Genomic DNA, 25,695 nt, shown 5'->3' on the forward strand with positions numbered 1-25,695 from the left:
GTGGCGAATCAGTCACTAAAGACCAATTGTCAATTCCTGCAATTCCAATCACCCCAGACAAATTATTCATGCAGGTGTACGCTTTTGCCTTTTTTCAATTTTGTCTAATGCAATTTGATTTGAATTTCAAGTATCAAATTCAGTTTTGATGATATCCTTGAGTGGACAATATTAATTAATTATAGTGAAGTGTGTGGATGACTAATTAGATGTCATCCAATATATTAATTTTGTCTTATTGACAAAAGGTTTTTTAATACTCCTTAATTTATTTATTTATATATTTCAAAATATAAATATTTCATTAGTAATAATTAATAAATATATTTTAAATAAAATAATATATATTTAATATTTATTAACCGTGGCGACTGAGTTATTGTAATTTAAAAAAAAATATTTCATTCAATAATATAAATATACGTGCATATCAATTCTATAGATATTTTTTGATAAATTAAATATTATCGTTTTTATAGAGAATAATCCAATAACAGAGGATTATAGAACTGCAATAAAAGAATATTTTAAAAATTTTGTCAATATTTAAATATAATTATATACTTATCCAATGTCAATAAGTGAGGATTAATGGAGAAAATGATATGCAGCCAGCACCACGGGAATCTGAAAAACTAACCAATACAGTGATGGCTGGAAAGTTGGTGACCAAAAGATTCATGTTTTTAGGTGTTGTCACCTTCACTTATATCACCATCCTCAAACTTCACAAATCTTTCTTTTCTTTTCTTTTTTTATTTTTATTAAAAAGTTTTTAATATTTGAATTATTAATTGAACGGTAAAAAATATCAGATTTTTAATAAATTAACCTTATATTTTTAGAAACTTATAAGAAACGAAAGAGAAAAAAGATTATCAGTCATTGATGGTAAAATCAATTTGTCATTAACATTTTTTACAAAGTTGATTTTATTTTTTTTTTAATTTTCAAAGTACTTCGTTTTTAATACCACTAACTTATGCAAATTGTTTAGTTGGTGTATATGAATAGCTTACCTAAAACTATGATAAAATAAAGTCAAATATTTTAGTTATATATAACATTATAATTGATGGACTAATCTTAATGAAATTCCAACTTGATCCTTTTTTCTTAATGATCTCATTTTAAAATTGTATTTGAGGAACAAAAGAAAGAAAGTTCTCAATAGGCAAAATGTTAATCTAAAGAAATATTGGTTTCGCTTGTCAGCATTTGTTTTTGTTTAGGTTGTGAGGTTTGTATTAACATTTCATTTTATATTCTTCAACAAAGAAAGTCATGATGTATAGCATGCATAAAGTTGAGTCTCATTATTTCCATTTGTTAAATCAAAAGTGTTGTCAAGTAATTTGGAACTGAAAATTTCATTAAGTGTGAATGATCCTTTTGTGATATTTTCTTTTATGGCTGCAACTGGAAAGCAGTAAGAATTTCTCTATAGAGGGTTAAAGAGTGAGACTCACATGCAAGAGAGACTGAAATTTAGGTCATACATTCAGCTGTCTGAACCGATCAGGTCTGTAAATTACAATTTAAACATTTATAATCAAAGCTACATACCAAATTCTATTGAAGTGTTTTTCATGATTGTTTTCAATTTATTTCATTAGGCCATGCAAAGTTTCACAACAATTAGATGTCTGTATAAATTATTATTAAAGTTTTATTATCATGCTCATAAATAAATTATTATTTTTCTATTATATTTTTATTTTTACTAAACCGGTCACGTCAGTGAGGAATAGAGGACAATTGACATTCTTTTTCTCTATCAAAAAAGTAACTTTATGTTTCAAACGAGTTATAAAGAATCATTTAGCATCATATTACATCAATTATTGCACTTCTTTGTATTCTTTTAAAATGGATAGATGGGCCAACAATTAAACTCAAAATGTTGGCAACCATCATTTTATTAACAACCATCACAAACTTCAATTATGTTATTTCCGTTATATTCTAAGTTCACAACTTGTTTTTGCTTTGCTTGTTTGATAGTCATTGTTTCAGTTTTTTCACAAAAATTAAGGAATAAAAAACATAAACAAAAATAGAGGGCATGAAAAATTACGGTATATGGACCCGTATGCAGTCTTCCTCTGGTCTCAAAAAATTCCCGTTCTTTTCCTTTTTTTCATAAAAGCAAAGCTTTTATCAATCGATGTCTATATGTGAAAAGGCAGCATTAGAGGGGGAAAAGGACCTCACACGCAGGTGCTCATGCATTCAGCTGCTTGTATGGCTCGGGGATTTACAGCTGAGCCAGTTTATAATCAAATTTACTTGCATCAGGACCAGCAATTGGAATGTTTTCTCTTAACTGGTCACCTAATCGTGGAATGTAGATCAGTAAATGGCTCAACTGCATTATTATTTTTCTTCTAGTATTCTATTGAAAAAGAATTCTTGTATGCATTATAAGCTGTGGACTCCTGTAGTATACTGTCTTCTTCAGGAGTAGGAACTTTGCCTGGTCTAACAATATAACTAATTACATTGATGAAAACCTATTAGTTGGAGCATTAAGGCCTAATTCAACAAAAAAGATCATATATGTTTCCATCTCGATGTCTCCATTTTTCCAATGAAGAATTTTCTTCTTTTCTCAATGACATCTAATTGCTACATGATACTTCCTATCTCTTGAACTTGCGCAGCTACTAGATGTAGTTGGCTTGCACAATTTTCTTTGCTATGTACTTTCCGAGAAAATCATATCCATGGAAGAATAGAGCCTCAATTTCTGCCTTTTTTCTACTTTGAACCATTAGTGCTAACTCTTTCCTGTGATTTTCCTGTTGATTAAATTTTGACTCATTAAGGATTTCTTTTTTCAACAACTGAAAAATAATTTGACTGAGATGCCAACTTGACAATGAATTGGAAGTGAGAGATGAAGACCAACTATACCGGCAAAATTTCAGAGCACATCAAGCTTTTAGCAATCTGCAGGTCCTTAGGCTTCAAAGGGACTAGCGACTCTTCAGGTATTAGCTGTAGATCATCCCCTCGCACTCCCAACCACTTTACATTGCATGCTGAACAAAGGAAGAACCCATTTAATATATATGTGAATTCATAGGCTGGGACAATGATCTTAAAATTCAGAAAGACCGTGGCGACAAAGCACCATATCTGTATGCCTCCAGACCCATTCCTATGCTTCCAAACTTGAAGGTGCTTAGTATAGCTAATCCAGCTGGATTCCTATGAAATTTTAAAGAAATTATTTGCCGGTGCTAACAATCTGTTACTGCTACATAATAATTCACAGGAGTAGAAGGTGATTTTTACCAGTCAACTAGTGCTAAAATTAGCAATTCAGGGAAAGAGCGGCTCAATTTGTGTAGGAGGAACCTATTTGACATATTAAATTTTAACATGATGTAAGAATAGAATAACTAAACCTGTAGCCCTGAATTAGCTTCTCAACTACTGTTGCTTTGTAAATGGTTTATGAGGTACCTTGTGGCTATATCAGGATACCCTTTTGCTGTAATAAGTATGCATGAAATCTGATTGAACACACGGTCCTCTGCCAACCGCTGGAATATTGCGTGCTGCAAGAACTTGGGAACATTATAATTTGGAAACTGGAAAGCCATCCCATAGCTTGCATAAGAAAACTACGGCAAGCAATTACCTTCTCCACTACAATGATATATCGAGCATCTGTCCTCATAATCAATTTGTCTAACAAATTCAAATCACCAGAAATGGAATATCCCGAAGATCCACATTCAGTACAATCCACTGTTTCTTGGTTTGGCTCCTTTCATACATGTCAAACAGAAAGATTGAGGAATAAGCAAATTGAGTTAATACATAATCTATCTGCTGAAATTAGCTACAAGCGAATTTCCAAAGTGACAAATTAGGTGCCTGAAGAAACAAGCGACCAGCAACAACTCCTCTGCTAGATGCCATGATGCCCAGACTGTGTCGGCTGCACCGCAGCAAGGCTACAACATCTGTTTCCAACGATAAGAGATCATAAGTATTCTATTTTTACGAAAAGTCTAAAAATGCAAGAATTCAACTCTGTTAGTCAGTTCTTGCTTTGGATAGTCCACGGTCGCCAGAAACTCCATTCATTCTATTTTTTGAAAAAGACAAAAAGGTACTGGAGGAAGGCAGAGAGAGAGACCTTGGATCGTATTATTAACCTGCAACTGAGATGAGAAATAATCAGGTGAAACACAAAGCAACTTATAAAAAAGTTCCCTCTGTGTAACCTTCTTTCCTTCAACAAGAATCTGAAAGCACATTTCCATTACCTTCCACACTAAAAAAAAAGATCAGTTAATGTATAGACATATTTAAGGGAAAAAGAAAAGTGAAAAAAGGCTAAAAGAAAAAGGAATTGCTAACCTCTAACAAAGGCTTTAGCTGCATTAGCTTTCATAAAGGACCTTCTACAAAAGGAGTGAGAGAGAAAAACCGAAGAAACATCGGTCAACAGTCCTCCACTTACTTTGCTATTACTCGACCTTCTCTTTATCTATTTGCAATCAATCAATCAACCAATCTGGTTACACTCGTACCTTCTGATTTCAATTCAATTGAATTTTAAAAAAACTCTAAATGATCACCAGAGGAAGATCTGAGATAGCAGGATCAGGAGAAGTTAAGATCCTGAGGAAATTGAGCACTGCAACTTCGATTCTGGCTATAACCTGAAGAACAAATTAAAAGCAATTATATATAAGTTAATTAACCGCGATTTTTAGAGTGAAGGAAAGTTTTAACCTCGGGTGGAGTGAGGATATCGGCGTAGCAGAGTTGTTGATCGGTGAACAGTTTCAACGATGATGTTCTTAGATCTTCCATTATTATTGCGTATAGATATGAGGTGCGTTACTTGTGTGCGCGCGCGCGCGCGAAGGATTGTGATTTTTGAATTTGTGATAATTGCTATTTATGCAGCCATAGAATCAATGCATAATTTAGATTTAATGTAAATTATATAAACATCTCAGGAAAAAAACCAACTCGATTTAAAAGAAAGCACTTTATTATTTCTTGAAAAGTACATATTAATATGCATGAAGTACAATAATCCGTAGATAAAGGTCGGTCAGCATTAAAATCATGTTTAGGAGTGAACAGTTAATTAGCATTAAATGTTTAAAATTAGCTGCAAGAAGCATAAGTGTTTAAAATTTACATCTGCAATAATTTTGGTGTAAAAAAAATACCACGAAAGCCTACCATCCCGAAACAAAGTCCATCTCTAATAAGAGCAGTTTTTACAGAGAGAAGAACAATAAGATACTGGGTTTGCTAGAGCGAGAAATCCGTAAAATGGAAAATACTTTCTTTAGCGAGGCCAATAGATGAACTGATTCGCGTTTGTGAGGGGGAAGAAGCATTGTAAAGCAAAACAGTATGAAGAGTGTGAGAAGAAGTGACGGCGCATAGGAGAAGGCGAGGGGTTGAAGGAATTCTAGGGTTGTTGTTAGGGCAAGGGCCTGAGGGATTTAGGGGAGGGAAATGTGTAATGATCATTTGGAAAAGTTCAAACCGGAGTGTTCCCATAGATATAGATATAGATGTCATATATGGTTCCTTCATGTTGGCTCACTGCTCCTTATTTTTCACCAGTTACGACTTGCCCGTGGACGTGGATAAGAGCCACTACAAACTTGAATTGAAGGAGTATGAATATCAATATCCATATCGATAACCCTAATTCAGGTAATCCTGATACACTATTAATATTTTTGTTTTTGTTCCTCTACAAGCTTTTATTTCTCATTTTCCTCATTTCTTATAGTCTTCTAAACTATAAAAGATACATTTATGCACTCTTGGATTTAATTTGATAATAAATGTATATTTCTATTTGAGTTCGAGTTCCTTTTCTATTGTTTGTGATAGGTCTAAATTATATATAAATATTTAAGTTGTTTTAAGTTTTATTTATGTATTTTTTTATATAATATGAAAAAAATAAGTATATAAACCTCACTTATATTTAATTGTCCAATTTCATATAATATTAATAAAAATATTTTTTATGAAACAAATATTCAAAAAAAAAGTACTTAATATGACATTTTGCTGTTAAAACTTGAGACGGAGACACGTAAATTGGTTATTTATCGTGTGGGCCGAAAATCACCTAAAGACATAACCAAGTTGGACAAAAATTTCCTTAAATCTTTTGTTATTTAAGAATTTATATTTAGTATTTATATATGGATAATTAAAAGTTGTGACTTTTCTGGTTCACCCCAGTATTTCCTACTTGTCCGACTGTTGCTGAGCAGTTTTTGGATATTAAACGAACCTCCTCAGAAGGTAATTTTAATGTGGCCGATTTCCCCTCTTTTGCAATCAGTTTCGCTACAGCACTTGCAGCTCTAGCTAATTGTCCACCCTTTCCAAATGTGATTTCTATGTTATGTATGGCCGTGCCTAAGGGCATATCGGTTGAAGTAGATTCTTCTTTTTGATCAATCAAAATCTCTTCCCAAACTGTACAAGCTTCTTCTAAAGCATACGGCTTTCTGGGTGTAGATGATGATATCTATACATATGGATTTTATATATCGTAAAATGAAAAAAAGTACTACATGAGTGGATATATAGAAATCAAAATCTGCTGAATTGTTATCCTTACTCTTTCTATATGTATATCTGTAAATTTAGGTTTAGTATTAAATTTCGATTACATCTCTTCCATCTACGTCTTTCACCATTTATGTTTCTACAATTTTTTCTTACGGTTCATCATAAATATTTTAGTTAAGACTTTTAATTATTCTTTCTAAAACAATGAAACTTTTGAGATTAAAGAGTGAGAAATCTTCTCGCCTTGAAAATATTATAGATCTCGAGTAAGTTTTTATTTTTTTTGTTATTTTTTATGTTTAACTATTTAATCACCATGATTATGGGATTAAAGATGTTAGACTAATTTTTTTATAATATTTAGTTAAAATTTTTTAATTTTTATATAAATTTTATTTAATTTATATTTATTGAATAATTTTTGTTCAACATATCTTATTAGTTTCAATTATAATTATTATTTGACCATCGTATTAATTCTATAGTTATAATTATTATAAATATTTTAAATTTATTGTATTAGAAATATTATCTTTTGCTTTATATTATGTTAATTTAAGAAATTTTAGAAATAATTAAAAAAAAAGTCAACATCACCTCCGATTCTGACATAATATGGATATGTATGGTCCTTTTATGGTATTTATATTGGCTTTCATCTCATGAATTAATTGCATGAAACATCCAGAGATGTGTCTTCTTAGGTCTTCAATTCCTAGTTTAATTTTTCTTTCTTACAGGTGTCGTCATCTCACTTCATTTATTTCCTCATTTTGTTCCCATGACAATTGATGTTCAGTGAGATAAACCTTATTCTCAACTCTCAAACATGCATTGATAATAGCTTTCTTTTTATACCTAAGTATTAATTAATTTGCCATTTTCTTTTCTGGGATCGGTCCAATATTCTGTTTTATTTTATTTTTCTTCTTTCTTCCTTTTCCTCATTCATATTCACTAGGCCATGAACCAGACAACCCTTAGCCATAGTCATCTGGTTAAATCGTTCAATCGGTTGGACTTATCAGTTCACTATATCGATCGGAGAACATCTTTAAAATTTTGTTTCTTGTGAATTTTTAGGGTAAATTACCTAGCTAGTACCAAATTTTGAGACTGTATATCAATTTAATACCAAGACTTTAATTTAAATAAAAATGGTACCAAAAGTACAATAAAATATATCAATGTAGTCCAAATGTCCAATTTCCGACAATAGATAGTGAACGTGACAAGCTGATGAGACAAAGTTAATTGACGTAACATACGTTGAGGGATCGAAACAACTGGAATATACCTCCTCAGCTTGCCACGTCACCATCCGTTGTCCGAAATTTGACATTTGAACTAAATTGATATACTTTTATGTACTTTTGGTACCATTTTAATTCAAATTAAAATTTTAGTATCAAATTGATATATAGTCCCAAGATTTGGTATCAGCTGGGCAATTTACCTGAATTTTTATAATAAATTGGTCCCCCAGATGGTTCAATCAATAAATCTAGTTAATTAAATCCAGTAAAATTATGGTTTGATTAAGATATTTTGTGTTTAAAACCTAGTTTAAACTGAGTATAATAACTTTCAATTCAACTGGACCGATCAAAACTGGTTCCAATTCTACTAATACATCCCTTGAAATGATATTCAACTTCACCATATACTAGCATGAACAAATTGCCTTTTGTTATCATTAGGCCTCATTGATTTAGAAATTGTATTTGTCACATTAAATTCTCACAACATTTCTTTCTTTATAAGATCATTTCTTTTGATTCTATTTTTCGCCTTCCAAAAATATATATATATATTCGTAGTTGTATTAATGATGTATAATTTCATATTTATCGCATTTTTATAGTAATTTATTTAAATAAAATTAATATATTAACTAATAGACTATTATTCTAATTCTAAAAATAGCACGTTCACTATATTTTTAAATATTATTTTATAAAATATAATTAACATCTTAATCAAAAATATTAGAAAAATGAAAAAGAAATAAAATATTAAGATCAATGTGATATTATTAATCATATTTTATAAAATTTTATAAAAGTAATTTTTAAAATAAAATAATATAATACAGTTTTAAAATTAAAATATATAATATTATTGTACTGCATCGATCGACATCGATCAGTTAAAATAGTGATTGAATTTGTAAAACAAAACTATAAAAAGAGATAATACACGATATGGAAAAGAAGGGGTGACATCCATGTCCCGTGAACTTTTTGAAGGATGACAACTATTTTTTATTAATTATTTATTTTTATATTAAGTTTACTTTCTAATTTAATTTCACATGATTTATGAATTTTCCTTTTTTATTTCTATAGATTTTTTAATAAAATTTTTATTTTTATTTTTTTCATTTTGAAAAGAAGAGAGCATGGACAGATATTAATAATAACCAAATGGAAAGGTGCATAAAAAGAGAAAGAAAACAAAAGGGAAAGAAAAGCATATGTTGTATCTTTTTCTTTTTCTTTGTGATTTATTACAAAGTAACAAAATTTGAAATAAAAAAACTTGGTGGGTCATTTGGGGTTTTTTTTTTCTTTTTTCTTTTACGTGGATTAGGTGTCAATTTCTTTGAGGGTGACAAAAAGGAAACATGATGAGACGATGATTAAAAGGACATCACATGTGTCCTAAGCCTTTACACATATTTAATCATACAAAACTAACCCACAAGATCTACACACTTTTACTTGGGTCTTACACGAGTCCACTCTCTGCCTTCCATGTGCCTTCATTAGCCCTACCCTATTACTAACTTTTAAGCACCAAAATTATGTATTAGCAGACAATTAACAATAATAGTGTCACCTACCAAAGTGTTTATTTTTATGAAACTCTTTTGTCCTCGTGTGTGGTTTTATTTATTTGTTCTAATATATGTGTGGATTATTTAATATTAAAATATTTTATAGTTATATTTAGGTGTAATTTTTTTATTATAGAATAAACTGACAAAATCATTAACAACTGTACAAATGTTACATGCTGTGGGCCCCCTACTCAAGTTGGGGAGATCAACGGCCATAATTTCATCCACTTTTAGGCCTTACTGGTTTAGTGGGCACAGCGCAAAAGACAGAGCCGCATGCGCCCTCTGCTTAAAGCAGAAAAATATTCTACCTGTACTGGATAATGGCCTTATCACATTAAAGATTCTCACCACATGTGCTATTTATTTAGGATTTCTCCCTTTATTTTTTCATTTCTTTTTCCTCTGAATCATTGGCAGGCAGAGCTAGTCCAATTGAGTAAAACCCTTTTTATTTAATTAATTATAGTATTATTATTATCTTGCAAAAAGGTTTTTTTTTTTTTTTTTTTTTTTTTTTTTTTTTTTTATATATATATAATCAATTTTGAATAGGGTTTTCATCGAAGATACAGATTCTAATTTTACAATTACATATTGCAAAATAAGTTAAAAAAACAGCTCAAACTTTCGACAACCATGTGAAAAAAAAAAGTCAATTCCTTTCACGAGCCAAAATCAAATTTAAACCCTTTTTTTTTGTTGTTGTTGTAATAATTAATCTAGCATTATTACAGACATTAACTTATAAATAATAAATTACTATTTTATAATTTTAATATGGCTGATATTTTAGATTTAAATTCAAAAAATTTAACTAAATTGGATGAAATCGATATATATTATATAAATTTAAAATTTTTAATTTTATAATTAAAATTTTAACAGCCGCACCCATCCACGGATTAAATGGCCTTTTTTTTTTTAATAATCACATAATTACGTGCAAAAGATAGTAAGCTTTGTGCATATCCACCTAAAGCACATTCATATCAGTTCAAAAAAAGAATAAATCAATTGATATGAATCAGCATTGTATATTTTTCTCCCCTCCCCGAGCTTATCCCAACTTGCAGGGATATCTTTTTTCCATAGGCATTTTTTTTTATATTTTAATAGTAATTGATACTAAAATTCAAAATTTTCCATTTTTAATAACTTAAAAACATACATATTTAACGATTTGAAATATTTTCACATAGAAATATACAATTATTCTCGTAATAAAAAAAATTACTCACAATTTATACTGGTAAAATATAAAAGTAAAATAATTTATGCGATTTAAAAAATTGGGTGGTGCGAATTTTTAATATTATATTAATAATTTTTTTTTATACTAGTTAATTTTTTAAATAATATAAATTATTTTCGCTTTGATTTACTAACCGTATTAACTTAGAATATATAAAAAAATAAAATCACTATCATCTATATAAAAATGCATCAAACATTTTACTTTTTCCTATCACTGGGACACATGCAATGTGTTGTACAATGAATTCCCACTAGTGCAGAAGCCATCAATGTGGAATTTATGGTTCAGTCATACTGATATGAACAACCCATTTTTCTTTCAAATCTGATACTTAGGCAGTCAAACTGACTGTCTTTAAAGTGGCTTTCTAAGGAAAAAAAGAAGAAGAAGAATGAGTAAATCACTTTATAGTTTGCAGTCTATTTAGACTAAAATCATATATGAATCCTATGATTTGTGGGTGAATATTCAGCTTGGCATAATTAGAAATCATTAAAAAAGAAAATCAAAATAAAACATGAAACTCATGATCCTTACTTACTGCCATATTTAGACACTGTACTGTTTGTAGTTGATAAATTATATCTACAAAGTTAATTTAATTTTTAAAAAGAAAATACCTTTAAAGATTAATTCAAGTGGGAGAAAAATGTTTTAAATTTGAATTTTCATATTTATAACGAGTATCCATGAATAACTATTTATATTATATAGTTACCAGTCCATTAGTTTAGAAATACACACATACATAGTATGTTTCTAATTACATAAGATTTATTATAATAGTGCACAAATTCCTCAAATATAATCCTTATCTCACTGTATAATGTCTTCCAATATATAGATTCGATTCTTAGAACCAGCCCTCAGACATGATAGAATGGCCTTTTCAATTTTCTTGGGCAGTACATGGAATTGGAAAAAATTATAAATGTCATTAAAATGACGACATAGTTGGACAATATCAAGAAAGTCAGAGTCATTAATACTAATATTACAGAAACATATGCCTGTTCCGGTTTGATCCTGGTCCAAATCTTGTTGTCATCTGCATTAATTGCTGTGAACATTTTTCCTTATAGAGCTGAATTATGATGGTAACAGAAGTATAAGGAAACAGAAGATTTTAAAGATACACCGATGATGTTGATTGTTTTTCAGTATTTATTTATTATTCGAATTACTGTCTCCTCTTCGGCATTGTAAACATCTCATCTCACCAACTCTTAAAAACACCCACGTGTTTCCCTTCCTCTGTTCTTCTTCTTTTTTTTTTTTCTTTTTGCAGGTTTGTTTCTCTCCTGTGCTATTCCAATTGCATTAAATTTTACATCTTTTTTTAATCATTCTTAAGTTTAAAATGTTCTTTTTTAATTGACTGTTTATTCCCTGTGCTGTTTTTGCAGGTGTTTGCGCATTACAGTGACTTATTCTTCTTCTTCTTCTTTTTTTTCTGGGTTTAAATTCTGCCTTTTTTTTTTTTTTTTTGGCTTCAATGGTTGATTGGGTGAGAACTAAGATGAACTGGGATTTTTTATTTGGAGTTAGAACTGGTGTTTACGTAAATATTGCCAATGTAGCTTTTTGGGTTTTGTTATTAGCATGGCTTTTGATGGATATCTTGAAAGGAAGGAGAGGTGGTAGCGATTTAGACAAGGAAAATAAAGCAGTAGAAGGATCTAAACTGTTTACTAGAATTACTGTTCTTTGCAATGTGATACTTTTAATTTTCAATCTTGGTTTCGGGTTTCGTGAGTATTTGGATCGTAGAGATATCAACTGTAAATCTATTACTTGGATTTTAGCTACTGTAGTTGTATTCTATTCCCAACAAAGAAATGTTAGAGAAGGCAACAAGTGGCCCCTAGTCCTCATTCTTTGGTGGGTATTTTCCTGCATTATGTATTCAGCTTCTGTCTCCATTTACTTCATCACCCACTTCAGTTCTATTCAGCTCCCTAATCCTTTGCCTAAACCCAACATTGTGGAATTCATTTCCTTTCCATTTTCAATACTGCTTTGTTGCCTTGCTCTAAGATTCAGTTGCAGTACTAGGATAGGAACTGGTCTCAAACAACCTTTGCTTCAAGAAGAACGAAAGAGAGTGTTAAAAGATTCAAGTAGTTTTACTACTGCTGGAATTTGGAGCCAGATCACCTTTCAATGGCTAAATCCACTGTTTAGAAGGGGAAGAATCCAAAAACTAGAATTATCCAACATACCTTTAGTTCCTCAATCAGAAACAGCAAAGTGTTCTTCCTCGTTGCTCGAAGAATCACTTGGAAAAAGAAAAAATGAAAGCTCTAACTTGCCTAAGGCCATAGCTTATGCTGTATGGAAATCACTGGCCATAAATGGAGTTTTTGCAGGTAGTACTTTGTTCTTATTTCACTCTTTTTAAGATCTGTTTTGGCATTCCTTTATTGTGTTTCCAAGCTTTTGCTCATTTTTTGCAGGAGTTAATACAATAGCCTCCTATATGGGTCCTCTTTTGATCACAAGCTTTGTAAACTTCTTATCTGAGGAACATGAAGATTCAGGCTACCTCTATGGGCTGATTCTTGCATTTATCTTCTTTATGTCAAAGACAATTGAGTCACTAACAGAACGGCAATGGTACTTTGGTGCTCAGCGTATTGGCATCCGAGTAAGGTCAGCTCTTATGGTAATGATCTACAAGAAATCTCTATCAGTTAAATTTTCTGGTCCAAGCAATGGTACAATCATAAATATGATCAATGTAGATGTGGAGAGAATTGGAGATTTCTGTTGGAACATTCATAGAGTATGGTTGCTACCACTTCAGGTATTTTTGGCCCTTGTTATTCTGTATAAGAATCTGGGTGCTGCCCCATCGATTGCGGCCCTCTCTTCCACAATTTTCATTATGGTGAGCAACACACCATTGGCAAATAAACAAGAAGAGCTTCACTCAGATATCATGGAAGCTAAGGACTCTAGAATCAAAGCAACTTCAGAAACTCTCAAGAGCATGAGAGTCTTGAAACTGTATTCATGGGAATCCGAGTTTTTGACTAAGCTTCTTCAACTTAGAGAAATTGAGAGAAATAAGCTGAGAAGTTACCTTTATACAAGCTCAGCAATTGCCTTTCTCTTTTGGGCTTCACCTACTCTAGTCTCTGTCATTACATTTGGAGTCTGCATTTTGTTAAAAATACCATTAACAACAGGCACAGTCCTATCAGCATTAGCCACTTTCCGAATTCTGCAAGAACCCATCTATAACCTGCCTGAGCTCATTTCCATGATTGCTCAAACTAAGGTTTCAGTTTATCGCATCCAAGAATTCATAAAAGACGAGGGTCAAAGAAAGCAGATATCTTATCATAATTCACAAGCATCTGACATCGCAATTGAAATTGAGACAGGAGAATATGCCTGGGAACGAAGTGATCGGGACATAAGGAAACCAATTATTAAAATAACAGAAAAACTGAAAATAATGAAGGGTTACAAAGTTGCAGTTTGTGGATCAGTTGGCTCTGGAAAATCAAGCCTCCTCTGCAGTATACTTGGTGAGATCCCCAGAATTTCTGGAGCAGGAATCAAGGTGTATGGAAAAAAAGCTTATGTTCCCCAAAGTGCCTGGATTCAGACAGGAATAGTGAAAGAAAATGTGTTGTTTGGCAAGGATATGGATAAGGCCTTTTATGAGGATGTTATGGAAGGATGTGCATTGAATCAGGATATTAGGATATGGACTCATGGAGATTTGACTGTCATTGGAGAGAGAGGGATAAACTTGAGCGGAGGACAAAAGCAGAGAATTCAACTTGCAAGGGCTGTTTATAGTAATTCAGACGTTTATATCCTGGATGATCCTTTCAGTGCTGTCGATGCACATACTGGAACACATTTGTTCAAGGTAAGCACCTTCTTGTCATTACTTAAGCTTTTCATTTTTACTCGAGCAATTTTGCTTCCTTATTGTCATTTCTATTCTATAGTGCCCTTGAAATTTGGAATTTTTATCTGCAGAAATGTCTTGCACAACTCTTATCTCAGAAGACTGTCATATATGCTACCCATCAACTGGAATTTGTAGATGCTGCAGACCTTGTCCTGGTACCTTACTCTAAAGTTCTGTCTCTTAGCCATTTATCATAGGAATATTTTCTACTGAAGCCTTTCATGAATGCATCTTTGTAGGTGATGAAAGATGGTATAATTGTCCAGTCAGGAAAATATGAAGATCTAATTGCAGATCCCACTAGCGAACTTGTTAGACAAATGGCTGCCCATAAAAAGTCTCTAAACCAAGTGAATCCGCCCCCAGAAGATAATGCCTTAACCAGTGTAGCCTGTCAGTTAAATCAAAATGAAGTCACAGAAGAAGAGTTGGAAGAGCCAATCAGTAACAGTAGATTATCAGAGGGTACTCAAGAAGAAGAAACTGAAACTGGTAGAGTGAAATGGAGTGTTTACTCAACTTTTGTTACTTCAGCTTATAAAGGAGCCCTTGTTCCAGTTATCCTTTTATGTCAAGTCTTCTTCCAAGGGCTACAGATGGGCAGTAATTATTGGATTGCTTGGGCATCAGAGGACAGACACAAAATCAGCAGAGAGCAATTGATTGGGATATTCGTTCTATTATCTGGTGGAAGTTCCATCTTTATATTAGGAAGAGCAGTTTTGCTGGCATCTATTGCTGTTGAGACTGCTCAGCGACTCTTCCTTGGAATGATAAAATCAATTTTTCGAGCACCTATATCATTCTTTGATTCAACACCTTCTAGTAGAATTCTGAACAGGGTAAGTATTTTCATCTACTCATGAGTTAAAATTTTTTGTTGTATGCATGTATCCCAGAGAAATATTCTTCTCCTTTGTCTTGCAGTCATCTATGGATCAAAGCACGGTAGACACAGACATTCCATACAGATTAGCAGGATTGGCATTTGCACTGATTCAGCTATTGAGCATTATCATCCTAATGTCTCAGGTGGCTTGGCAGATCTTCATTCTCTTTCTTGTGATCCTTGGAATCTCATTGTGGTATCAGGCAAGATCCTTCACAATTTTACACTTCCCCTTTCTTTTAATTTATTTTTACTAAATTAAGCCATACTGGCACAAAGCAGAAATATAGGGCAGCTTTGCACTGCATATGTTGCCAAATGCATTTAAATCCTAAGGGAGATTATCATGGGATGCGTTTGTTTAAGCCAAATATTAGAGTAGAAGGAAAATTCTTCACCATTAATCTTCATAGCTCAATCATGACACTTCTTGTTCCATTTAACTCATTTGAGTATTGATTCTTAAAATTTTCTGCAGGCCTATTACATTACTACTGCTAGAGAATTAGCCAGGATGGTTGGAATCAGAAAGGCTCCTATCTTGCATCATTTTTCAGAATCCATAGCGGGAGCAGCAACTATTCATTGTTTCAATCAGCAAGATCGCTTCTTGATGAGAAATCTGAGCTTGATTGATGATTATTCTCGCATAGTTTTCCACAATACAGGAACAATGGAATGGCTATGCCTTCGAATCAACTTTCTCTTCAACCTTGTCTTCTTCCTAGTTCTGATAATCTTGGTGAACCTTCCAAGGTCAGCTATTGATCCCAGTAAGTTCTTCCAGCCTCTCATATATTTATCATTGTACACTCCACAGCTTGGAGGAAATGTGTGATAGTAGGCAAACAAACATGAATGTTGCTTATAGTGTAATATGTAGAGATTTGATAGAAGCTGCTTCTCAGAATATCGTGTATAGTAAATTATGGTTATATATCTCTTTTCTCATAGTCAAAACTCAAAACTCTTGCTTTTATTTTAGAATTTTATACCCCTTATCAATGCTATTCTAATAGCTCTGCTGAACTGGATATCAGGTTTGGCTGGGCTGGCAGCTACTTATGGTCTGAACCTGAATGTTCTTCAGGCTTGGGTTATATGGAACCTATGCAATGTAGAGAACAAAATGATATCAGTTGAAAGAATTCTTCAATTTACTAACATACCCAGTGAAGCTCCCTTGGTGATTGAAGACAGTAGGCCAAATCCTAAATGGCCAGTAGATGGAAGAATTGAACTAGTAAACCTTTGTGTCCAATATAGTCCTTCTCTCCCAATGGTTCTCAAATCAATTACTTGCATTTTCCCAGGAGGGAAGAAAATTGGTGTTGTGGGGAGAACAGGAAGTGGAAAGTCTACTTTGATTCAAGCACTTTTTCGGGTGATTGAGCCCTCAGAAGGACAGATTCTTATTGATGGACAGGACATTTCCAAGATAGGTTTGCGAGATTTGAGGTCCGGGCTAGGTATAATTCCTCAAGACCCCACATTGTTTCAAGGTACTGTGAGGACTAATCTGGACCCTTTGCAAGAACACTCAGACCATGAAATCTGGGAGGTAAGATTCAAAACTCTGTTCCATTCAAAGCAGAATTTGACGTCATAATTACTGAACAGGTATGTTTTTTAGGTTCTCAAAAAGTGTCGTCTCGCTGATATAGTAAGGCAGGATTCACGGCTCCTTGAAGCACCAGGTACATATTTATTACTCAACAGTTCTGAAGTTGTATGTTTTCGGTAGCATGTTTTGATTCTTTGGGTAATTAATATTCTTGGGAATGAAACAGTTGCTGAAGACGGAGAAAACTGGAGTGTGGGGCAGAGGCAGCTTGTTTGTCTGGCTAGAGTACTTCTGAAGAAGAGAAGAATTTTGGTATTAGATGAGGCCACAGCTTCTATTGATACAGCAACAGACAATATCATTCAGGGGGCTATCAGAGAAGAAACAAGTAGATGCACTGTCATCACTGTCGCACATCGAATACCCACTGTTATTGATAATGACTTGGTTTTGGTTCTTGATGAAGGTAAGGCGAAACATCTTATAGAAAATGAAATTTCCTGTTTCACAATAACTTCAAATCACATTCATAGGCTTTCAGGTATGTGCTAACATCATCAAATTTTGACTGATGTAGGCAAGGTGATAGAGTATGACTGCCCTGGACAGTTGCTCAAAGACAGTTCTTCGTCATTTTCTAAATTGGTCGCAGAATTCTTGAGAAGATCATCCAAGAGAACCTCACATAGATAATTTCTTTAAAAGTAGAAGAACAAGCACCAACTTCAGTCTATCCCCACCAAATGTGGTTGATAATCAGGTTGTAATATTAATCGGTGTGCAATCTGATCGTATTGGCAGAAAAAGGCAGAATACAAGACTAATCAGCACAAGTGTACATCCTAACCATGTACAGTACAATTAGGGAACCGGGAAATAACATAGACTAGATGAAATGAGGAGCCTCTGTGCTTGGCTTATCAACATAAAATTGCTAACCATGAGTTATAGCTTTTCCAGTATGTAATTGATGAAAGTACTCTAAGAAACGATATTTAAACTAGTCAAATTATAATACAAAAAAGAAATTGCAGGTCAGCTAGTAATTAATGTGATGGAATCAATGTTTCATGATTGTATCAGAGTTTCAGAAATTTTGAGCATTTCATTATCATTCATGGGAGCCAGATTGATAAATACTCTCAAATAACAGTGGCAAGTTAACTTAAATATAGAGCTCATTCACATTGCTGATTGATCCAATACTATTGTCATTCTATGCAATTCTTGTATGCTTTTTGTCTGAGGATCACAGGGAAGTCACTTGACCCATATAATAAAAAGACAGAGACACAGAGAGAGAGAGAGAGAGAGAGAGAGAGAGAGAGAGAAATAGAGTTTGAACTTTATTATTCAATAAAACGAATACTGTTTGATCCATGTATCAAAAACTCCAATAACTTGCAATTGCAGTATTGCTTCATGCCCATTAAATGGATAAACAAAAAAAATTATGTCCTATTTCTCCAAATGAAAAACTTTAAAGTTTGAAAGCCTGAATTGAGTAGTTATAAAGTGGGACTTATTCTAGTTAGAACTTGGAAGATCAGGCTCCGAGAAGAAGCCATTGAGCGATGGCATGATCTGAGGAGACCTATTGCGGACAAACTTCCTTAAGCCATGTTCTTTATATCTCTCACCTTCTGCAAAGTTGTCGAGCACTCCAGCAGCTCTGTTCTCTTTGGTCACCCTATATGACAATTCCATATAATAAACTCAGTCTACTGTTCCCTGATCTTTACAACAACTAGCTCATTATACTAATTCTCAAATTTGTACATCAAAGAACTGATAATATACCTAACTTCAGGATTAGTGCAGATATTCCTGACAAGTTGCATCCCACAAATGCCAACAGCAACACCAACAGATGCAAACAGAGGAAATACCTATCCCAAATGCAAACAAAAAACAAAAAAGGAATCGATTTAAGATTAGAACATAACAGAATTCAACTCAATTTTCTTGAGAACAGAACAAAGATGATACCATACTACATCATAAAAATAATGCATAGTTATAAGCATATGCCCATATCAGAATTGCAGAAAGGAAAACTGGCAAAAAATTATTGTAACTAATTAATACGATAGAAGGAAGACATCCCATTAAATCTTGGTTAAAAAACAATCGACTGATAGTCTGATACAATCAAGACTGTCTCTTTGATTCTTTTATTTTTTTTTCCCAATCCGTTTGTAAATCAAGAAGATAAAACTGAAAGAAAATCTGAAGAAGCAAAGAAGGAAACATACCTCAGGCCTGATCCATCTTGAAGCAGCCATGTTAGGAAGCAAGCAAAGTAAGGAAAAAGAACCCTTCTCCAAGAAAACTCTTTTACGAACAAAGGAAAAGAAGGGTCGAGTGGGAAAGAATACCTGTCAAAGTATAATTAGTGGGGGCTGATTTTGGAGAAATTTTATTTGGATACAAACTCTTAAAATAGAAGGGAAAGAATCAAAAAGAAAACAAGTCAGCAATGAACAGCTGCCACCGACCTCTCGTGCAGTCAGTGTTTCCATTCTGTTTATGAGCTGTTCCTGTTTCCGAACAGTCAACATTTCTCCCTCTCCATTCAAAAAAATAACTTACTTCCCGAATTAAAAAAATATAAACTTTTTTTTTAATATTATTAATTTCATAATTATATCTTCGAAATATCTTTTATTAAATATTTTAGTTAAAATTACAATTTTAGACTAAAAATAAAAAATTAATTATATTGTGATTATTTTTATATTAATTAAAATATTTTAACCATTACTTATTAAAACTAGTGATAAAAAATAGAATATGATATAAAATAAATAAAAAAATAAAATATAATTATTATTTAAAATTAAAAATATATATTATTTTATGTGAGTTTATTTATTTATATTAGTAAATGAGGTGCGGAGAAAAATTTGAACTTAAATATAAATATATATAATATATTAATTTTTATTAATAAAAATTTAATTCTAATCTTAGAAAAGTGCATAAAAAATATATATGAAAATGGATTCATATCTACCCATCGGATTTATTAACCTTTTCTAAATATTAAAAAATATTAGCAGCTTTTGATAATATGGCTTGCACCAATTCCATATATTATAAATATTTTTAACTAATACAATTTTAATTGAATTTTTTATTTAGTTTATATATATATATATATAAATCTTAATCAATACTAAATTAGAGGTATCTAATAATAATTCGAAAAAAGATATAATTGACTATATTATGGAAAAAAAATCATTAATTATATTTATATACACGAAAAAATATAATTAATATAGTAATTTTTTATTAAAACTTATAATCTATAAGTACTTAAATATTATTTATAATTAATACAATCATTATCTTATAAGATTAGTATAAAATTTATGCTAACAGATCAAATAAATATAAAATTTATACATTAGCATTTATTCATGTGAAGTGGCAGAAGCAATATATTTGTATTTTGTTTTGCTGATATCAAAAAGGTGTCGTGGTGTAGTTGGTTATCACGTCAGTCTAACACACTGAAGGTCTCCGGTTCGAGTCCGGGCGACGCCAAATAAACCAATTTAACTGTTTGGCGACCACTTTGCAAAATGGTTTTACTTTTTTTTTTCTTTTCTTTTTAATCGTCTTTTCCAATATTTATTTTGGTGAAGCCATAAGATTAGTATGTCGTTTATCTACTTCAACATCCTATTCTGAATTACTTAAATATTTTTCTGTGATTTCATTTCAGGCTTATAATATTGTTTCTAGTATACATTGGCATATGAATAATTAGATTATTAGTATCATATTTATTGATTAATGTGTTACAATTTCAAATATATATATATATATATATATATATATATATGTATATATATATGATAATTATTTTATATGAAAACCGATATCGCTTATTTTTATTTATTTAAATTATTGTTCATTTAATATAAAAAAGTAAATATTAAAATATAATATAATAGAAAATTTATATACCACCAGGAATAAAAATTAGAATAAATTAAAATAAAATACTTAATTTTTCTCTAATTAAAATATTTATCAATTTAGCTCAGTCAATTTTTGATAAAAATTAGTAAAAGTATTTGATATCAAATCTTTTATTAGGAAAATTTTACTTTAAATTTTCTCAACTCTTGCCCAGCTCTTTTAATTAATTAATTCTTTGGTATTTCTTATTTATTGATTGATTAAACATAGTAAAATCTTATGAAATCATGAGAACAATTTCATATCCTTACATTTTGGGCTTCAAAATTCAGACTATTACACTTAAATCCAAATCTCTTTTACTATATTAGATATCCCAAACAAGTTATTAAGCCCAAATCCAAACCTAAGGCCCTAACTTAAATCCTAATTTCTAATATCTTATTCTTTGAACGGGGTTTAGTGTTCTTTTCTTGCTGGCTTCTCTGTTAATTTTTATTCATCAAACCCAGGTTTTAGCTTCCGAAACCTCCGTTCCACTAACACCCAGTCTGGTAAAGCTCTCAAATTTATCAGGTACTATTTCAAATCCCTTATTCTACTATTCCTTATTGTTGTTTTTAGTTTAATCTTACTAAGATTTCATGGCTTTTACTGCTCTAAGTATTTTTTTTTTTTTTTGTTTTTTATTTTGAATTTCACTTGTATCTAAGATTGGAAATGATGCCAGTAGTTAGAAGTTGAAATTAGAGTAATTAACTTGAGAAAAACCCAACTGAAAACACTACTAACATTGCTCTAATTCACTTGGTATGCAGGTTTGTTATTTGCACACTCTTCATGGTATCACTTTTTAGAAATTGTCGTAGAGCTACTAGTGTATTTCTGGATCCATCATTCTATTGTGCATTTTTCCGTGCTTCATTGCATTATTATTCTCTAAATCTTTCCTCTTCATTTGCTTCTTCTTCCCCAGTAGAAAAGTTAGAAACTTCCCATTTTGTTAATCATAAGTTTGATCATCAAGAACAGTTTCTAGACTCAAAAAGGCAATCTGATATAGATGTTATTGTAGCGAAAATTCGAGTTGGGAGTAGTCATGATGAGATAGTTCAATCACTTGTGCATGATGAAGTGTGTAATAGTATTCATCTGTCTCATGAACTTGTTGACAAGTTGTTGTTTCGGTTCAAGGATGATTGGAAATCTGCATTGGGTGTGTTTAGATGGGCAGAGTCACGTGCAGGGTATAAGCATTCTCCGGAAGCTTATGACACAATGGTTGACATAATGGGGAAAATGAAACAGATGGATCAGATGGAGTTTCTGTTAGAGGAGATGGAGAAAGGTCAGCATGTTACACTTAAGACAGTGGGTAAGGCAATGAGAAGGTTTGCTGGAGCTAGGCAATGGGAAAATGTTCTGAGGGTATTTGATAAGTTAGGAACTTTTGGGTTGGAGAAGAACACAGAGTCTATGAACTTGTTGCTTGACACCCTTTGCAAAGAACGCAAGGTTGAGCTAGCCCGTGAGATCTTTTTGGATCTCAAATCACACATTTCTCCAAATGCTAACACATTTAACATTTTTATTCATGGCTGGTGCAAAGTCAATCGTGTTGAAGAAGCATATTGGACAATCCAGGAAATGAAAGGGCATGGTTGTACTCCTTGTGTCATAAGCTATTCCACCATCGTCCAATTCTATTGTCATCGATCCAACTTTAGTAAGGTCTATGAGCTCCTTGATGAAATGGAAGCTCAAGGACTCATACCAAATGTTGTTACTTACACTTCTGTTATGAGTGCACTAGCAAAGTCAGAGGAGTATGAAGAAGCTTTACAAATAGCCCAGAGGATGAAATCCGTTGGATGTAAACCTGATACACTCTTTTACAATTCTTTGATACACACACTTGGAAAGGCTGGCAGACCAGAGGAGGCTATTCAGGTTTTTGAGGTAGAGATGCCAAATACTGGTGTTCCCCCAAATACCTCTACCTATAATTCCATGATTGCTATGTTATGTCATCATTCGCAAGAGCGGAAGGCTTTGAATCTCCTTAAGGAGATAGAAGCTTCGATAATTTGCAAGCCTGATGTTCAGACTTACTATCCATTGCTCAAGTCATGTTTTAAAGCTGGAAGTATAGATAGTTTGTTGAGTCAATTGTTGGATGATATGGTTAAAAAGCATCACCTCAGTCTTGATTTCTCAGCGTACACACTTCTAGTTCATGGACTTTGTAGAGCAAACAAATGTGAGTGGGCTTACTGCCTGTTTGAGGAAATGATTGGTAAAGATATGACACCCAAATATCAGACGTGTCGTTTACTTCTGGATGAGGTTAAATTAAAGCATATGTATGATGCTGCTCAGAAAATTGAAATTGTCATGCAAAAAATATGAGCACAAGAGGATGCTATGATGCCCAGGTATTTTATTTTTTTCTTTTAAATTTCTTTTTTAATTGTTACAGGCAAGCAATATATGTGTTTGAACTTGTACTATCTAGAATTTCATTTACTTTATGTAATTTCAAGAGATTCATGTAATATGTTCTTCATTTTTTATAAAATAAGCAATTTCAGGGATAATAATAGGATCCTATTGATGTTTTTTTACCTCAAAAAATTCGTTGGTTAGAAATGTTTGATTTCTTTTTTCTCTTATTTTCTCTCTTGCAGATACATTTAAAATCACTGCCAATCAAGCAATTGGGAAACTGGCTTTAAACTTCTCAAAGCACTTGAGGCTGTGACAAGGTCGCGAGATTGAGAGGATATACTGATGCTTTGAAGGCAAAAAGGCCTACATATGAGTTTTTTGTGAATAAACTGTTCCAGAATTCTAAATGATGCACTGGATCCTGGTCGAGCTTTTGCCAGATCACCTACTTGATTACCAACCTGCATAGACTGGAAGGAGAACAGATTATGAAACCAGACACATGCTTCATGGACATTTCTGTTCAGATAGTATCTTCTACAGCAGGATGAAAACTATATTATTGATGCAGATACATATAATTCGTCATTGATGGATGTACCTTTGTTCAGTTTGTTGATAATGCTAGAAAGCATTGAAGAGGTAAGTTTTTTCCTGTCTTGATTGCGTAGATGAAATCTTTCAGCAACAATAGATTGTACTACTTTATTTGAAATTCTCTGGGTTCTCAGTCGTTTAAGCGAATGTAAACACCGTACTATTTGACAGTTTTGGGTACCATTAGTTGCTTCTCAGCCGCTGAGGCATTGTACAAATGCCCGCCTGTTGATGTCTGCTGATGCTAATCTAACTCTACAGACATCCTCACACTGTATTTACGCTTATGCCGCATAGAATATTGAAATTTCTTCAGTTTCAATTTTTCTTGCTTGTCCTTAATGACAATGATTCAATATTTAATTTTACTAAATTTGATGCAAAAGGCTCTGGAATATGATGTGAATGTGCTGTCTATCTGCATTTGTGCTCTATTTTTCTTGAAGGTTCATGTGTAGTCAATTTGCAAGTTCTGAAGGACTACAGTGGTATTTTTGAAACCAATGTGCATAACTACACTGCAAGTTTAAACATGGCATACAAATAGCAGCAACTTAAGATTTGGGAGTAGACAACTACATGATAAGAAGATGGTAAGCATGTACTTTAAGGCAATGCATCTTTTGTAAGATTAGCTACAGTAACTTGGTGGTGAAAGTGAAAAGGAGAGAGCAGATTTGCTGGTGATGGTAATGAACTAATGAAATCATTTAACTGTAAAGACTAAACTTGGGATGGAAATGGGATCTATATAGTAGAGAAATATATGGCACAAAACCCAGAGTCTGTCTCTTTTATATTTTAGGTTTAACAGGTTTGGAATCATCTGGTAAGCTACAAAGATCTTTTCTTTTTCTTTTTAGTATTTGTAATTCTTGAATATCTATCTTTGGATGCTTTTTGACTGTTCAGTGCACATTGGAGATGCAACTTCACATGTTCTTGTCTGTGTGGCCTGATTACCATTAAAGAAACTGACTCGTGATCCAATGGTTTTTTTTTTTTTTTTTTCTCTTTTTGGGCAAGTGATGAAAGGTGAATATAAAAACAAGAAGATGATCCCAACTCCAAACACTAGGAATGCAAGATGGCCCCCTCCCCTCCATTTTTATTTCTGGCCATGGAGCCAACCACGTGCAAAACTGGTCATTTCTTAACTATTATTATTTTTCTTTGAACTAAATTAGCCAGCCAACCATGTACAGGATTGGTCCTTTCTTGATTATTCTTTTTACCAGATTCTGTAATTCAGCAGAAGGAAAGTGAGCTATCAGATGGAAGTTTCTTGGCACACATTGCCAGTGAGCAAGTGAAAATATTAATTACTGATTTTCATTAGAGAAATTTCCACATAACCCTTCTAAAATTATTTATTTAATCTGTATATTCATTGCTGTTTTTCTTTTTCCAAATATTATTCTTTTAGACAGACAGGTCATGTAGCATTGCTTTAATTAATTATTGCTTGGATGCCGGCATTAATCAGGAATCAGTGAGGCCGTTAGCAGTAGTAACTGTTAGCAAGATTAGATTAGTGGGAGATAATTACAATGGTTAAATAATCATCACCGTTTGTCTCATCAGATTTATCATTAGCCTAACAGACAAGGAATGGTGCTACTGCTGCTCCCACTTGTTAGATTGAAAGGGT

General features: G+C 32.4%; 4 protein-coding genes and 1 non-coding gene across 10 annotated transcripts; 3 read left to right on the top strand and 2 right to left on the bottom strand.

The window, feature by feature from the left end:
- Positions 1 to 2,360: 2,360 nt before the first annotated feature.
- Positions 2,361 to 5,767, bottom strand: LOC8270142 (meiotic recombination protein SPO11-2). 5 transcript variants are annotated; one of them, XM_048377424.1, is made up of 12 exons: positions 5,218 to 5,767; positions 4,756 to 4,920; positions 4,599 to 4,682; positions 4,378 to 4,507; positions 4,154 to 4,291; positions 3,889 to 3,977; positions 3,650 to 3,778; positions 3,472 to 3,575; positions 3,301 to 3,363; positions 3,137 to 3,213; positions 2,917 to 3,044; positions 2,361 to 2,801 (listed from the first exon to the last, which is right to left on the bottom strand). In XM_048377424.1, the coding sequence occupies exons 2-12, from the start codon at positions 4,834 to 4,836 to the stop codon at positions 2,667 to 2,669; spliced, it is 1,158 nt and encodes a 385-aa protein (XP_048233381.1). In that variant the 5' UTR covers positions 4,837 to 4,920; positions 5,218 to 5,767; the 3' UTR covers positions 2,361 to 2,666. The 5 variants fall into 5 exon arrangements, with proteins under 5 accessions (XP_048233381.1, XP_048233380.1, XP_048233379.1 ...); XM_048377423.1 differs by having other exon boundaries at positions 5,205 to 5,767; XM_048377422.1 differs by having other exon boundaries at positions 5,174 to 5,767.
- A 5,823-nt stretch (positions 5,768 to 11,590) lies between these two features.
- On the top strand, positions 11,591 to 18,126 carry LOC8278462 (putative ABC transporter C family member 15). 2 transcript variants are annotated; one of them, XM_048377018.1, is made up of 11 exons: positions 11,591 to 11,970; positions 12,089 to 13,051; positions 13,139 to 14,568; positions 14,682 to 14,768; positions 14,853 to 15,455; positions 15,541 to 15,705; positions 15,981 to 16,275; positions 16,543 to 17,063; positions 17,136 to 17,199; positions 17,293 to 17,532; positions 17,644 to 18,126. In XM_048377018.1, exons 2-11 carry the CDS (start codon positions 12,178 to 12,180, stop codon positions 17,757 to 17,759), a joined length of 4,395 nt encoding a protein of 1,464 aa, XP_048232975.1. In that variant the 5' UTR covers positions 11,591 to 11,970; positions 12,089 to 12,177; the 3' UTR covers positions 17,760 to 18,126. The 2 variants fall into 2 exon arrangements, with proteins under 2 accessions (XP_048232975.1, XP_002515003.3); XM_002514957.4 differs by lacking the exon at positions 11,591 to 11,970 and having other exon boundaries at positions 11,995 to 13,051.
- Positions 18,127 to 18,389: 263 nt separating this feature from the next.
- On the bottom strand, positions 18,390 to 19,490 carry LOC8285485. Its single transcript, XM_025156614.2, has 3 exons — positions 19,322 to 19,490; positions 18,867 to 18,955; positions 18,390 to 18,756 (listed from the first exon to the last, which is right to left on the bottom strand). The coding sequence occupies exons 1-3, from the start codon at positions 19,349 to 19,351 to the stop codon at positions 18,594 to 18,596; spliced, it is 282 nt and encodes a 93-aa protein (XP_025012382.1). The 5' UTR covers positions 19,352 to 19,490; the 3' UTR covers positions 18,390 to 18,593.
- Positions 19,491 to 20,544: 1,054 nt separating this feature from the next.
- On the top strand, positions 20,545 to 20,618 carry TRNAV-AAC. Its single transcript has one exon. It is a non-coding gene; the product is annotated as a tRNA-Val (tRNA).
- A 776-nt stretch (positions 20,619 to 21,394) lies between these two features.
- On the top strand, positions 21,395 to 24,429 carry LOC8278460 (pentatricopeptide repeat-containing protein At3g04130, mitochondrial). The gene is made up of 3 exons (XM_015716622.3): positions 21,395 to 21,575; positions 21,818 to 23,434; positions 23,687 to 24,429. Exon 2 carries the CDS (start codon positions 21,840 to 21,842, stop codon positions 23,406 to 23,408), a length of 1,569 nt encoding a protein of 522 aa, XP_015572108.1. The 5' UTR covers positions 21,395 to 21,575; positions 21,818 to 21,839; the 3' UTR covers positions 23,409 to 23,434; positions 23,687 to 24,429.
- Positions 24,430 to 25,695: the final 1,266 nt, after the last annotated feature.

The sequence above is a fragment of the Ricinus communis genome, chromosome 7 (genome assembly GCF_019578655.1).
Source record: "Ricinus communis isolate WT05 ecotype wild-type chromosome 7, ASM1957865v1, whole genome shotgun sequence".
NCBI classification, from domain to species: Eukaryota; Viridiplantae; Streptophyta; class Magnoliopsida; order Malpighiales; family Euphorbiaceae; genus Ricinus; species Ricinus communis.